Consider the following 15,665-nt stretch of genomic DNA (forward strand, 5'->3'; position numbering starts at 1 on the left):
TATCTGGACGAAACCTTGCGCCATCCCTATGGTGAAGCACGGTGGTGGCAGCATCATGCTGTGGGGATGTTTTTCAGCGGCAGGGACTGGGAAACTAGTCAAGATGAAGGCAAAGATGAACGGAGCAAAGTACAGAGAGATCCTTGATGAAAACCTGCTCCAGAGCACTCAGGACCTCAGACTGGGGTGAAGGTTCACCTTCCAACAGGACAACAACCCTAAGCACACAGCCAAGACAAGGCAGGAGTGGCTTCGGGTCAAGTCTCTGAATGTCCTTGAGTGGCCCAGCTAGAGCCCGGACTTGAACCCGATCAAACATCTCTGGAGAGACCTGAAAATAGCTGTGCAGCAGTGCTCCCCAAGACACATTTCAGTTGAATACATTTAGTTGGACAACTGACTAGGTATCCTCTTTTCCCTTTCCCAACCTGACAGAGCTTGAGAGGATCTGGCTGCCAAAGGTGCTTCAACAAAGTACTGAGTATAAAGGGTCTGAATACTTATGTACATTTGATTATGTTTTATACATTTGCAAAAATGTTTAAAAAAAACAGTTTTTGCTTTGTCATTATGGGGTATTGTGTGTAGATTGATGAGGGAAAAAAACAATTGAAACAATTGTAGAATAACGATGTAATGTTACAAAATGTGGAAAAAGTCAAGGTGTCTGAATACTTTCTGAATGCACTGCATTAGAGTAAAAAGCTGTAAAAGAGGGGGAACAACACACAGTGCAGTGAGAAGACAAGATGGCCAATTTCCCCACTCTCTCATGTTAGTACAGTAGTTCTATTGGTTAGGTTGCATCCCTGGCCAACCCTCAGTCGCCAGGCAACTGATACAACGGTCAGCCAATACGCCCCCCTGCAAAGACAAAGAGAGAAACACAGATTAAAGCATTTTCCTTTGCTGCTGCTCACTAACTTCCTTAGCAAGGTAATGATAACAGGGCTAACAGCGCTAACTTTCTTAGCAATCCTACTAATAAATAACAGGTTTGATAATAAGCAGGCATTACAAAAAGTGTTAACTTCTTTAGCAAGGCTAATGATAAATGGGGCTAAATATTAGCATTAGCCTGAATTAGAGATACAATTACCACCAGCCATCATAGAACATTTATTATCCACCTCTTACATTTAAGCTAAAAGATCACTAGTTTTTCACTTCATGTTAATAGTGCTTGTTACCGTTTTCAAAATTGCTATGTCCACTATGGGCTAAGCCTATTTTAGCCCTACAGAATACGAGAGAAAACTAATACCCTCAAGCTGAGGGTTACAATGGAGAACTGAAAACAGGGCTCTAACCTCTACCCCCTGACATTGTCTGTCTTATGTCCTAAATACTCTACATGACCAAACGTATGTGGACACCAGCTCGTCGAACATCTCATTCCACAATCATGGGCATTAATATGGATTTGGTCCCCCCATTGCCTCTAAAACAGCCTCCACTCTTCTGGGAAGGTTTTTCACTAGATGTTGGAACATTACTGCGGGGACTTGCTTCCATTTAGCCACAAGAAAATTAGTGAGGTTGGGCACTGAAGTTGGGCGATTAGGCCTGGCTCGCAGTCGGCGTTCCAATTCATTCTAAAGGTGTTCGATAGGGTTGAGGTCAGGGCTCTGTGCAGGCCAGTCAAGTTCTTCCACACCGATCTCGACAAACCATTTCTGTATGGACTTTGCTTTGTGCACGGGGGCATTGTCATGCTGAAACAGGAAAGGGCCTTCACCAAACTGTTGCCATAAAGTTGGAAGCACAGAATCATCTAGAATGTCATTGTATGCTGTAGCGTTAAGCTTTTCCTTTACTGGAACTAAGGGGCCTAGCCCAAACCATGAAAAACAGCCCCAGACCATTATTCCTCCTCCACCAAACTTTACAGTTGGCACTATGCATTGGGGCAGGTAGCCCCAATGCATAGGACGAATCTGGGTTTGGCGGATGCCAGGAGAACGCTAAACCCAGATTCATCCGTCGGACTGCCAGATGGTGAAGCGTGATTCATCATTCCAGAGAACGCGTTTCCACTGCTCCAGAGTCCCATGGCGGTGAGCTTTACACCACTCTAGCTGACTCTTGGCTTTGCGCATGGTGATCTTAGGCTTGTGTGCGGCTGCTCGGTCATGGAAGCCCATTTCATGAAGCTCCCGACGAACAGTTCTTGTGCCGGTACTGAGTGTTGCAACCGAGAACAGACGATTTTTAGGCGCTACGCGCTTCAGTGTCCTGTTCTGTGAGTTTGTGTTGCCCACCACTTCGTGGCTGAACCGTTGTTGCTTTTAGGCGTTCCACTTCAGAATAGCACTTACTGGTGCAGCTCTAGCAGGGCAGAAATTTTACTAACTGACTTGTTGGAAAGGTGGCATCCTATAACGGTGCCATGTTGAGAGTCACTGAGCTCTTCAGTAAGGCCATTCTACTGCCAATGTTTGTCTATGGAGATTGCATGGCTGTATGCCCAAATTTTATAAACCTGTCAGCAACGGGTGTGGCTGAAATAGCCAAATCTATTAGTTTGAAGGGGTGTCCATATATATATATAGTGTATACAGGGGAGGTGCTGGGCTGTCAGGCTATCGGCCCCAGCCAGATAGATGCTGATATTCAGCTATCTGCTACAGAACGATCCATTACACAGCACTCTAACCACAAATCAACACCCAGAGGAAGGATCGAGGAACAGAGGGGGAAGGGAGAGAGGGAGAGGGAGAGAGAGAGAGAGAGAGAGGGGGGGAACTCAAGGGACTCCACTGTCTTGTGGCCACAGAAATTCGAGGAGAGGTAGGACGAGTAAGGGAAGGGGGAAAGAAGGAGTGGGGGATTTAGAAAAAAACATAGAAGAGACAGAGAGAAAAAGAGACTGACAGAAGAGGGGGGCAAGGGAGGAGGATGACCAGAAGTGACAGACCAAAAGGTAAGAGACAGAACTGGAGAGAGAGGAGAGAAGAAGGGAAGGGGGGAGTAAAAACAAACAGAAAGGGCACGAGGATGAGTCAAGAGGCGGAAACAAGATGGTGAAATGAGGTGAGAAATGGCAGGAAGGAGGAGGACAAGAAGATAGAGAAAACACTAAATAAAGGCAGGAGAGAGAGAGAGAGAGGAGAGAGAGAGAAGGAGAGAGAGAGAGAGAGAGAGAGAGAGAGAGAGAGAGGAGAGAGAGAGAAGGAGAGAGAGAGAGAGAGAGAGAGAGAAGGAGAGAGAGAGAAGGAGAGAGAGAGAGAGAGAGAGAGAGAGAGAGAGCTCTCGCTCCACTGACTGCTTGCTCACTAGGCCTACTTGCTGTTAATTAAGGCTGACCTAAATAAGACTGAGGAACAGAGCATCACAGCTCAGGACAAGGAACAAGACATGTACACATACAGCCAGAGAAAATAGCCTTGAAGCTCTAGTCTGGTCTGTCAAGGCAGGGCCAGCACACTGATGAAGGATTTACGCCAAAACACCTTAGTAGTCAAAGGAGCACTTTTGAAGTGGGATGTCTTGCATTCCCTTTGTTCTTTTAATCATGGACTTAGTGGAACTGTGAGGTAGTGGTAGCTGTCCCGTGTAGCTCACCTGATAGAGCATGGAGCACGCCAGGGTTGTGGGATAGATTCCAAAGGGGAAACAGTATGAAAATGTTTGCACTCACTACTATACGTCGCTCTGCATAAGAGTCTGCTAAATGACTCAAATGTAAATGTATTCTGCTGGGTTATTTAATGGTCAAGGCCGGTAGTGACGACTGGTCAAGGCCGGTAGTGACGACTGGTCAAGGCCGGTAGTGACGACTGGTCAAGGCCGGTAGTGACGACTGGTCAAGGCCGGTAGTGACGACTGGTCAAGGCCGGTAGTGACGACTGGTCAAGGCCGGTAGTGATGACTGGTCAAGGCTGGTAGTGATGACTGGTCAAGGCCGGTAGTGATGACTGGTCAAGGCCGGAAGGCTATTAAAGTGATTTAGGCACATTTTGTATTGGTTAAAACAACAAAGAGTATGAGTACATTTTGTTTCTGTTACATTTTCATCATAAGCAACTTTGAAAACAGCAAAAGAGCACTCACATCTTTTCTTTGAAAAGATAGTCCTGCAAGCTACTTCTAAGACATCATCAGTCCTACCCAGAGCTTGGCAAACACTGACTGACTGACCCTTCACCCCACACTTATCAACACTGACTGACCCTTCACCCCACACTTATCAACACTGACTGACTGACCCTTCACCCCACACTTATCAACACTGACTGACTGACCCTTCACCCCACACTTATCAACACTGACTGACTGACCCTTCACCCCACACTTATCAACACTGACTGACCCTTCACCCCACCACCCCACACTTATCAACACTGACTGACCATTCACCTCCACACACATATTCAACACTGCGGACACACACACACACACACACACACACACACACACACACACACACACACACACACCAAGACAAAGTTGAGCTCCCGTCACCCTGGATACCCAGACCACAAAGGGACAGTTTACCCCACAGTCAACCATTACACCAGACCCCAGAGGACACCTCATAGATATTGTAGGGTATCAGGACTTTAATGATTGACAACCAGTTGGCTCGTCCCAAAATGGCACCCTGTTCCCTATATAGTGCATTACTTTTGACCACAGCCCTATATACAGTTGAAGTCAGAAGTTTACATACACTTATGTTGGAGTCATTAAACTCGTTTTTCAACCACTCCACAAATTTCTTGCTAACAAACTAGTTTTTGCAAGTTGGTTAAGACATCTACTTTCTGCACGACACAAGTAATTTTTCCAACAATTGTTTACAGACAGATTATTTCAGTTATAATTCACTGTATCACAATTCCAGTGGGTCAGAAGTTTACATACACTATGTTGACTGCACCTTGAAACAGCTTGGAAAATTCCAGAAAATGATGTCATGGCTTTAGAAGCTTCTGATAGGCTAATTGACATAATTTGAGTCAATTGGAGGTGTACCTGTGGATGTATTTCAAGGCCTACCTTCAAACTCAGTGCCTCTTTGCTTGACATCATGGGAAAATCAACAGAAATCAGCCAAGACCTCAGAAAAAAAAATTGTAGACCTCCACAAGTCTGGTTCATCCTTGGGAGCAATTTCCACGTTCATCTGTACAAACAATAATACGCAAGTATAAACACCATGGGACCACGCAGCCGCCATACTACTCAGGAAGGAGACGCATTCTGTCTCCTAGAGATGAACGAACTTTGGTGCGAAAAGTGCAAATCAATCCCAGAACAACAGCAAAGGACCTTGTGAAGATGCTGGAGGAAACCGGTACAAAAGTGTCTATATCCACAGTAAAACGAGTCCTATATCAACATAACCTGAAAGGCCGCTCAGCAAGGAAGAAGCCACTGCTCCAAAACCGCCATAAAAAAGCCAGACTACGGTTTGCAACTGGGGATTGTTGCAAACCGTACAAAGATTGTACTTTTTGGAGAAATGTCCTCTGGTCTGATGAAACAAAAATATAACTGTTTGGCCATAATGACCATCGTTATGTTTGGAGGAAAAAGGGGGAGGCTTGCAAGCCGAAGAACACCATCCCAACCGTGAAGCACAGGGGTGGCAGCATCATGTGGTGGGGGTGCTTTGCTGCAGGAGGGACTGGTACACTTCACAAAATAGATGGCATCATGAGGGAGGAAAATTATGTGGATATATTGAAGCAACATCTCAAGACATCAGTCAGGAAGTTAAAGCTTGGTCGCAAATGGGTCTTCCAAGTGGACATTGACCTCAAGCATACTTCCAAAGTTGTGGCAAAATGGCTTAAGGACAAAAGTCAAGGTATTGGAATGGCCATCACAAAGCCCTGAAAATTTGTGGGAAGAACTGAAAAAGCGTGTGCGAGCAAGGAGGCCTACAAACCGGACTCAGTTACACCAGCTCTGTCAGGAGGAATGGGCCAAAATTAACCCAACTTATTGGAAGGCTACCCGAAACTTTGACCCAAGTTAAACAATTTAAAGGCAGTGCTACCAAATACTAATTGAGTGTATGTAAACTTCTGTAACTTCTGTATGTATACTTTTGACCCACTTGGAATGTGATGAAATAAATAAAAGCTGAAATAAATCATTCTCTCTACTATAATTCTGACATTTCACATTCTTAAAATAAAGTGGTGATCTTAACTGACCTAAGATCTTAACTGACCTAAGATAGGGAATTATTACTAGGATTAAATGTCAGGAATTGTGAAACTGAGTTTAAATGTATTTGGCTAAGGTGTATGTAAACTTCCGACTTCAACTGTAAAAGTAGTGCACACTATGAAGGGAATAGGGTGCCATTTGCGACACAGATAATGTGTTATCATGTTCATGCCAATACTGTTTCCTTCTCTGTCGTGTAGTCCTTACCAAAGGCTCTCAGAGTGAAATGCAATCGTTCAGAGTACTCCAGCATTCTTCCCACTCCAGAGATCATGTTCATAAGGACTATGTGAGAGCTGGACTGCAGCAGTGGAGAGACTGAGAATAACACTTTATCTGGATAGTCCATCTGTAGATGCTCTATAGACTATCACTATCATTTCAACCATCTACTAACCCTTACCCTAACCTTAACCCTTACCCTAACCTTTATCCTAACCTTAACCCTTATCCTAACCAAAACCCTTATCCTAACCCAAACCTTACCCTTATCCTAACCAAAACCCTTATCCTAACCCAAACCTTACCCTTATCCAAACCCAAACCTTATCCTAACCTAAACCTTACCCTAACCTTAACCCTTATCCTAACCCAAACCTTACCCTAACCCTTATCCAAACCTTATCCTAACCCTAACCTTAACCCTTATCCTAACCTAAACCTTACCATAACCTTAACCCTTATCCTAACCTTAACCCTTATCCTAACCTTAACCCTTATCCAAACCCAAACCTTATCCTAACCCTAACCTTAACCCTTATCCTAACCTAAACCTTATCCTAACCTTAACCCTTATCCTAACTCAAACCTTACCCTAACCCTTATCCAAACCCAAACCTTATCCTAACCCTAACCTTACCCCTTATCCTAACCTAAACCTTACCATAACCTTAACCCTTATCCTAACCCTAACCTAACCCAAATCCTAACCCTTATTCTGAACCTAACCTTAACCGTAACCTTAGCAAGCAGAGCATCTACAGATGTACTATCCAAATAAAGTGTGAGCGGGCTGTGACTGCAACAAATGGTCATTTAAGGCACTCCTCCTCTGCAGTGAAAGAGATGTAGACAGATAGACTCTCAGGCAGACTCTCAGACCATACAGACAGACTCTCAGACAGCCTTTTAAGACAGACACACTCAGATAAATTGTATGCTTTCCCAAACTTGAAACTCACGGGCCGCCAGAATCTTAGGCAGCCAGCCAGACTCTTAGACACAACTAGAGGCTGGGATGGGACTGAGTGCCAGTCACTGTGGTGTAGTCCTCAACTCACACACACACACACACACACACACACAGTCAATAACAAGCTGTCCAGGAACACAACACACTGGAGACTTTACACACACACTGAGTCTCTGAGTGGTGTACATGCACACGCAGAGACACACACAAAGGCATACAAATGCACGCACGTATGCACACACACACACGTGCACACAAGCACAGAAATCTATATACGTCTCCTTCTGCCACCGGTCTCTCCACCACAACTATCAATCACACAGCTCACATTAAATATGGACCGGGAGTTAATACCACTATTAAATCACACAGCTCACATTAAATATGGACCGGGAGTTAATACCACTATTAAATCACACAGCTCACATTAAATATGGACCGGGAGTTAATACCACTATTAAATCACACAGCTCACATTAAATATGGACCGGGAGTTAATACCACTATTAAATCACACAGCTCACATTAAATATGGACCGGGAGTTAATACCACTATTAAATCACATATCAATCTTATAAAACATTCTAGTCATCACAGGGCTCCATACTGCAACTATTTGGTCTCATTTTGCGACCCTTTAACTTGGCTATTAAACAAGTGAAAAATGTGGTCGCATAATTGGTCGCACTGGTGCGAGCTGCACATTCTACCTTCACATTCACCTCGAACAAAACATCCTATTTTTGGGGAGGGGGGGGGGGGGGGGGGGGGGCTCTAGACGTCCTTTATCCACTAGTGATGCTGGTGATTCCAACTCTTTCAGTTGATGGCACCAGCATATGATTTGGTCCCACCACTGACCTGAACTATATCCTGTAATGTTCCTGTGTTCATACGGAAACAGGCTAATAATGACTAGCCATCTTAGCATGCCCTTCTGTTCTTGCATTGATTTGGATAGATTTACTCAGGGTTCAATGTTAACTTTTTTTCCTCACTGGCAGTTAATGTATTGGGGTGTATGCTTTCTCTCTATATCCAGCTAGTAATAGGCTACATTTGGTTATTATTTAATTAAAACAGCTGTATGATGTAATTAAGCAATGCAAGACATTACTCTATGTTAGAATTGTATTGCATTCATAGCATACATTTTTGTTTCTAAAGTAGGCCTGTAACTTGAAGAAATAGGATGTTGCCCCTTTAATACTGCTTTTCAAGAGATGTCTTTAGTAGTCTAGCCAAAACCTACAGTAGTCTAGCCAAGACCTACAGTAGTCTAGCCAAGACCTTCAGTAGTCTAGCCAAAACCTACATTAGTCTAGCCAAGACCTACAGTAGTCTAGCCAAGACCTAAAGTAGTCTAGCCAAAACCTACATTAGTCTAGCCAAAACCTACATTAGTCTAGCCAAAACCTACAGTAGTCTAGTCAAAACCTACATTAGTCTAGCCAAAACCTACAGTAGTCTAGTCAAAACCTACAGTAGTCTAGCCAAAACCTACATTAGTCTAGCCAAGACCTACAGTAGTCTAGCCAAGACCTTCAGTAGTCTAGCCAAAACCTACATTAGTCTAGCCAAGACCTACAGTAGTCTAGGCAAGACCTAAAGTAGTCTAGCCAAAACCTACATTAGTCTAGCCAAAACCTACATTAGTCTAGCCAAAACCTACAGTAGTCTAGTCAAAACCTACATTAGTCTAGCCAAAACCTACAGTAGTCTAGTCAAAACCTACAGTAGTCTAGCCAAAACCTACATTAGTCTAGCCAAAACCTACATTAGTCTAGCCAAAACCTACATTAGTCTAGCCAAAACCTACAGTAGTCTAGTCAAAACCTACATTAGTCTAGCCAAGACCTACAGTAGTCTAGCCAAAACCTACAGTAATCTAGCCAAAACCTACATTAGTCTAGCCAAAACCTACAGTAGTCTAGCCAAAACCTACAGTAGTCTAGTCAAAACCTACATTAGTCTAGCCAAAACCTACAGTAGTCTAGTCAAAACCTACAGTCGGCTAGTCAAAAGCTACAGTAGTCTAGCCAAGACCTTCAGTAGTCTAGCCAAAACCTACAGTAGTCTAGTCAAAACCTACATTAGTCTAGCCAAAACCTACAGTAGTCTAGCCAAGACCTTCAGTAGTCTAGCCAAGACCTACAGTAGTCTAGCCAAGACCTACAGTAGTCTAGTCAAGACCTTCAGTAGTCTAGCCAAAACCTACAGTAGTCTAGCCAAGACCTACAGTAGTCTAGCCAAAACCTACAGTAGTCTAGTCAAGACTTTCAGTAGTCTAGCCAAAACCTACAGTAGTCTAGCCAAAACCTACATTAGTCTAGCCAAAACCTACAGTAGTCTAGCCAAAACCTACAGTAGTCTAGCCAAAACCTACAGTAGTCTAGCCAAAACCTACATTAGTCTAGCCAAAACCTACAGTAGTCTAGTCAAAACCTACAGTCGGCTAGTCAAAAGCTACAGTAGTCTAGCCAAAACCTACAGTAGTCTAGCCAAGACCTACAGTAGTCTAGTCAAAACCTACAGTAGTCTAGTCAAGACCTACAGTAGTCTAGCCAAAACCTACAGTAGTCTAGTCAAAACCTACAGTAGTCTAGCCAAGACCTTCAGTAGTCTAGCCAAGACCTACAGTAGTCTAGCCAAAACCTACAGTAGTCTAGTCAAAACCTACAGTAGTCTAGCCAAAACCTACAGTAGTCTAGCAAAGACCTACAGTAGTCTAGCCAAGACCTTCAGTAGTCTAGCCAAGAACTACATTAGTCTAGTCAAAACCTACAGTAGTCTAGTCAAGACCAACAGTAGTCTACCCAAAACCTACATTAGTCTAGCCAAAACCTACATTAGTCTAGCCAAAACCTACATTAGTCTAGCCAAGACCTACATTAGTCTAGTCAAGACCTACAGTAGTCTAGTCAAGACCAACAGTAGTCTAGTCAAGACCTTCAGTAGTCTAGTCAAGACCTACAGTAGACTAGTCAAAACCTACAGTCGGCTAGTCAAAAGCTACAGTAGTCTAGCCAAAACCTACAGTAGTCTAGTCAAAACCTACAGTAGTCTAGCCAAGACCTTCAGTAGTCTAGCCAACACCTACAGTCGTCTAGCCAAAACCTACAGTAGTCTTGCCAAGACCTACAGTAGTCTAGCCAAAACCTACAGTACTCTAGCCAAAACCTACAGTAGTCTAGTCAAGACCTTCAGTAGTCTAGCCAAGACCAACAGTAGTCTAGCCAAGACCTACAGTAGTCTAGCCAAAACCTACAGTAGTCTAGCCAAAACCTACAGTAGTCTAGCCAAAACCTACATTAGTCTAGCCAAAACCTACAGTAGTCTAGCCAAAACCTACAGTAGTCTAGTCAAGACCTTCAGTAGTCTAGCCAAGACCTACAGTAGTCTAGTCAAGACCTACATTAGTCTAGTCAAGACCTTCATTAGTCTAGCCAAAACCTACAGTAGTCTAGCCAAGACCTACAGTAGTCTAGCCAAAACCTACAGTAGTCTAGTCAAGACTTTCAGTAGTCTAGCCAAAACCTACAGTAGTCTAGCCAAAACCTACATTAGTCTAGCCAAAACCTACAGTAGTCTAGCCAAAACCTACAGTAGTCTAGCCAAAACCTACAGTAGTCTAGCCAAAACCTACATTAGTCTAGCCAAAACCTACAGTAGTCTAGTCAAAACCTACAGTCGGCTAGTCAAAAGCTACAGTAGTCTAGCCAAAACCTACAGTAGTCTAGCCAAAACCTACATTAGTCTAGCCAAGACCTACAGTAGTCTAGTCAAAACCTACAGTAGTCTAGTCAAGACCTACAGTAGTCTAGCCAAAACCTACAGTAGTCTAGTCAAAACCTACAGTAGTCTAGCCAAGACCTTCAGTAGTCTAGCCAAGACCTACAGTAGTCTAGCCAAAACCTACAGTAGTCTAGTCAAAACCTACAGTAGTCTAGCCAAAACCTACAGTAGTCTAGCCAAGACCTACAGTAGTCTAGTCAAAACCAACAGTAGTCTAGCCAAAACCTACATTAGTCTAGCCAAAACCTACATTAGTCTAGCCAAAACCTACATTAGTCTAGCCAAGACCTACATTAGTCTAGTCAAGACCTACATTAGTCTAGTCAAGACCAACAGTAGTCTAGTCAAGACCTTCAGTAGTCTATTCAAGACCTACAGTAGTCTAGTCAAAACCTACAGTCGGCTAGTCAAAAGCTACAGTAGTCTAGCCAAAACCTACAGTAGTCTAGTCAAAACCTACAGTAGTCTAGCCAAGACCTTCAGTAGTCTAGCCAACACCTACAGTCGTCTAGCTAAAACCTACAGTAGTCTTGCCAAGACCTACAGTAGTCTAGCCAAAACCTACAGTACTCTAGCCAAAACCTACAGTAGTCTAGTCAAGACCTTCAGTAGTCTAGCCAAGACCAACAGTAGTCTAGCCAAGACCTACAGTAGTCTAGCCAAAACCTACAGTAGTCTAGTCAAGACCTTCAGTAGTCTAGCCAAGACCTACAGTAGTCTAGTCAAGACCTACAGTAGTCTAGCCAAAACCTACAGTAGTCTAGTCAAGACCTTCAGTAGTCTAGCCAAGACCTACAGTAGTCTAGTCAAGACCTACAGTAGTCTAGTCAAGACCTACAGTAGTCTAGCCAAAACCTACAGTAGTCTAGTCAAGACCTACAGTAGTCTAGCCAAGACCAACAGTAGTCTAGTCAAGACCTTCAGTCGTCTAGCCAAGACCTACTGTAGTCTAGTCAAGACCTACAGTAGTCTAGTCAAGACCTACAGTAGTCTAGTCAAAACCTACAGTAGTCTAGCCAAGACCTACATTAGTCTAGTCAAGACCTACATTAGTCTAGTCAAGACCAACAGTAGTCTAGTCAAGACCAACAGTAGTCTAGTCAAGACCTTCAGTAGTCTAGTCAAGACCTACAGTAGTCTAGCCAAGACCTACATTAGTCTAGCCAAGGCCTATAGTAGTCTAGCCAAGACCTACAGTAGTCTAGCCAAGACCTACATTAGTCTAGCCAAAACCTACAGTAGTCTAGCCAAAACCTACATTAGTCTAGCCAAAACCTACAGTAGTCTAGCCAAAACTTACATTAGTCTAGCCAAGACCTACATTAGTCTAGTTAAAACCTACATTAGTCTAGCCAAGACCTACATTAGTAGTCTAGTCAAGACCTTCAGTAGTCTAGCCAAGACCTACAGTAGTCTAGTCAAGACCTACAGTAGTCTAGTCAAAACCTACATTAGTCTAGTCAAAACCTACATTAGTCTAGCCAAAACCTACAGTAGTCTAGCCAAGACCTTCAGTAGTCTAGCCAAGACCTACAGTAGTCTAGTCAAGACCTACAGTAGTCTAGCCAAAACCTACAGTAGTCTAGCCAAAACCTTCAGTAGTCTAGCCAAAACCTACAGTAGTCTAGCCAAGACCTACAGTAGTATAGCCAAGACCTTCAGTAGTCTTGTCAAGACCTTCAGTAGTCTAGCCAAGACCTACAGTAGTCTAGCCAAAACCTACAGTAGTCTAGCCAAAACCTTCAGTAGTCTAGCCAAAACCTACAGTAGTCTAGCCAAGACCTACAGTAGTCTAGCCAAGACCTTCATTCGTCTTGTCAAGACCTTCAGTAGTCTAGCCAAGACCTACAGTAGTCTAGCCAAAACCTACAGTAGTCTAGTTAAAACCTACAGTAGTCTAGCCAAGACCTACAGTAGTCTAGTCAAGACCAACAGTAGTCTAGTCAAGACCTACAGTAGTCTAGCCAAGACCTACATTAGTCTAGCCAAGGCCTATAGTAGTCTAGCCAAGACCTACAGTAGTCTAGCCAAGACCTACATTAGTCTTGCCAAAACCTACAGTAGTCTAGCCAAAACCTACAGTAGTCTAGCCAAAACCTACAGTAGTCTTGCCAAAACCTACAGTAGTCTAGCCAAGACCTACAGTAGTCTAGTCAAAACCTTCAGTAGTCTAGCCAAAACCTACAGTAGTCTAGTCAAAACCTACAGTAGTCTAGCCAAGACCTACATTAGTCTAGACAAAACCTACATTAGTCTAGCCAAGACCTACATTAGTAGTCTAGTCAAGACCTTCAGTAGTCTAGCCAAGACCTACAGTAGTCTAGCCAAGACCTACAGTAGTCTAGTCAAGACCTTCAGTAGTCTAGCCAAAACCTACAGTAGTCTAGCCAAAACCTACAGTAGTCTAGCCAAGACCTACAGTAGTCTAGCCAAGACCTTCAGTAGTCTTGTCAAGACCTTCAGTAGTCTACCCAAGACCTACAGTAGTCTACCCAAGACCTACAGTAGTCTAGCCAAAACCTACAGTAGTCTAGTCAAAACCTACAGTGGTCTAGCCAAGACCTACAGTAGTCTAGTCAAGACCTACAGTAGGCTAGCCAATACCTACAGTAGTCTAGCCAAGACCTTCAGTAGTCTAGTCAATACCTTCAGTAGTCTAGCCAAGACCTACAGTAGTCTAGCCAAGACCTACAGTAGTCTAGCCAAAACCTACAGTAGTCTAGTCAAAACCTACAGTAGTCTAGCCAAGACCTACAGTAGTCTAGTCAAGACCAACAGTAGTCTAGTCAAGACCTACAGTAGTCTAGTCAAAACCTACAGTAGTCTAGTCAAGACCAACAGTAGTCTAGCCAAAACCTACATTAGTCTAGCCAAGACCTACATTAGTCTAGCCAAGACCTACAGTAGTCTAGCCAAGACCTACAGTAGTCTAGTCAAAACCTTCAGTAGTCTAGCCAAGACCTACAGTAGTCTAGTCAAGACCTACAGTAGTCTAGTCAAAACCTACATTAGTCTAGTCAAAACCTACATTAGTCTAGCCAAAACCTACAGTAGTCTAGCCAAGACCTTCAGTAGTCTAGCCAAGACCTACAGTAGTCTAGTCAAGACCTACAGTAGTCTAGCCAAAACCTTCAGTAGTCTAGCCAAAACCTTCAGTAGTCTAGCCAAAACCTACAGTAGTCTAGCCAAAACCTACAGTAGTCTAGCCAAGACCTACAGTAGTCTAGCCAAGACCTTCAGTAGTCTTGTCAAGACCTTCAGTAGTCTAGCCAAGACCTACAGTAGTCTAGCCAAAACCTACAGTAATCTAGTCAAAACCTACAGTAGTCTAGCCAAGACCTACAGTAGTCTAGTCAAGACCTACAGTAGGCTAGCCAATACCTACAGTAGTCTAGCCAAGACCTTCAGTAGTCTAGTCAAGACCTTCAGTAGTCTAGCCAAGACCTACAGTAGTCTAGCCAAAACCTACAGTAGTCTAGTCAAAACCTACAGTAGTCTAGCCAAGACCTACAGTAGTCTAGTCAAGACCAACAGTAGTCTAGTCAAGACCTACAGTAGTCTAGCCAAGACCTACATTAGTCTAGCCAAGGCCTATAGTAGTCTAGCCAAGACCTACAGTAGTCTAGCCAAGACCTACATTAGTCTTGCCAAAACCTACAGTAGTCTAGCCAAAACCTACAGTAGTCTAGCCAAAACCTACAGTAGTCTAGTCAAAACCTACAGTAGTCTAGTCAAAACCTACAGTAGTCTAGCCAAGACCTACATTAGTCTAGTCAAAACCTACATTAGTCTAGCCAAGACCTACATTAGTAGTCTAGTCAAGACCTTCAGTAGTCTAGCCAAGACCTACAGTAGTCTAGCCAAGACCTACAGTAGTCTAGTCAAGACCTACAGTAGTCTAGTCAAAACCTACATTAGTCTAGCCAAAACCTACAGTAGTCTAGCCAAGACCTTCAGTAGTCTAGCCAAGACCTACAGTAGTCTAGTCAAGACCTACAGTAGTCTAGTCAAGACCTACAGTAGTCTAGCCAAAACCTACAGTAGTCTAGCCAAAATCTACAGTAGTCTAGTCAAGACCTACAGTAGTCTAGTCAAGACCTACAGTAGTCTAGCCAAAACCTACAGTAGTCTAGCCAAAACCTACAGTAGTCTAGTCAAGACCTACAGTAGTCTAGCCAAGACCTACAGTAGTCTACCCAAGACCTACAGTAGTCTAGCCAAAACCTACAGTAGTCTAGTCAAAACCTACAGTAGTCTAGCCAAGACCTACAGTAGTCTAGCCAAGACCTACAGTAGGCTAGCCAATACCTACAGTAGTCTAGCCAAGACCTTCAGTAGTCTAGTCAATACCTTCAGTAGTCTAGCCAAGACCTACAGTAGTCTAGCCAAGACCTACAGTAGTCTAGTCAAAACCTACAGTAGTCTAGCCAAGACCTACAGTAGTCTAGCCAAGACCTACAGTAGTCTAGTCAAGACCTACAGTAGTCTAGTCAA

At 43.6% G+C, this 15,665-nt stretch overlaps 1 protein-coding gene across 4 annotated transcripts in view; it reads right to left on the minus strand.

The window, feature by feature from the left end:
- Positions 1-563: 563 nt before the first annotated feature.
- Positions 564-15,665, minus strand: part of LOC115151589 (inaD-like protein) — a 137,317-nt gene continuing 122,215 nt past the window's right edge. For all 4 annotated transcript variants that reach the window (XM_029695643.1, XM_029695644.1, XM_029695645.1 and 1 more), the window contains one exon: positions 564-864. In XM_029695643.1, the coding sequence (XP_029551503.1) occupies positions 848-864 (17 nt within the window). In that variant the 3' untranslated portion in view covers positions 564-847. The remainder of the gene's footprint in view (positions 865-15,665) is intronic.

This window comes from Salmo trutta, chromosome 17, assembly GCF_901001165.1.
Source record: "Salmo trutta chromosome 17, fSalTru1.1, whole genome shotgun sequence".
Classification (NCBI taxonomy): domain Eukaryota; kingdom Metazoa; phylum Chordata; class Actinopteri; order Salmoniformes; family Salmonidae; genus Salmo; species Salmo trutta.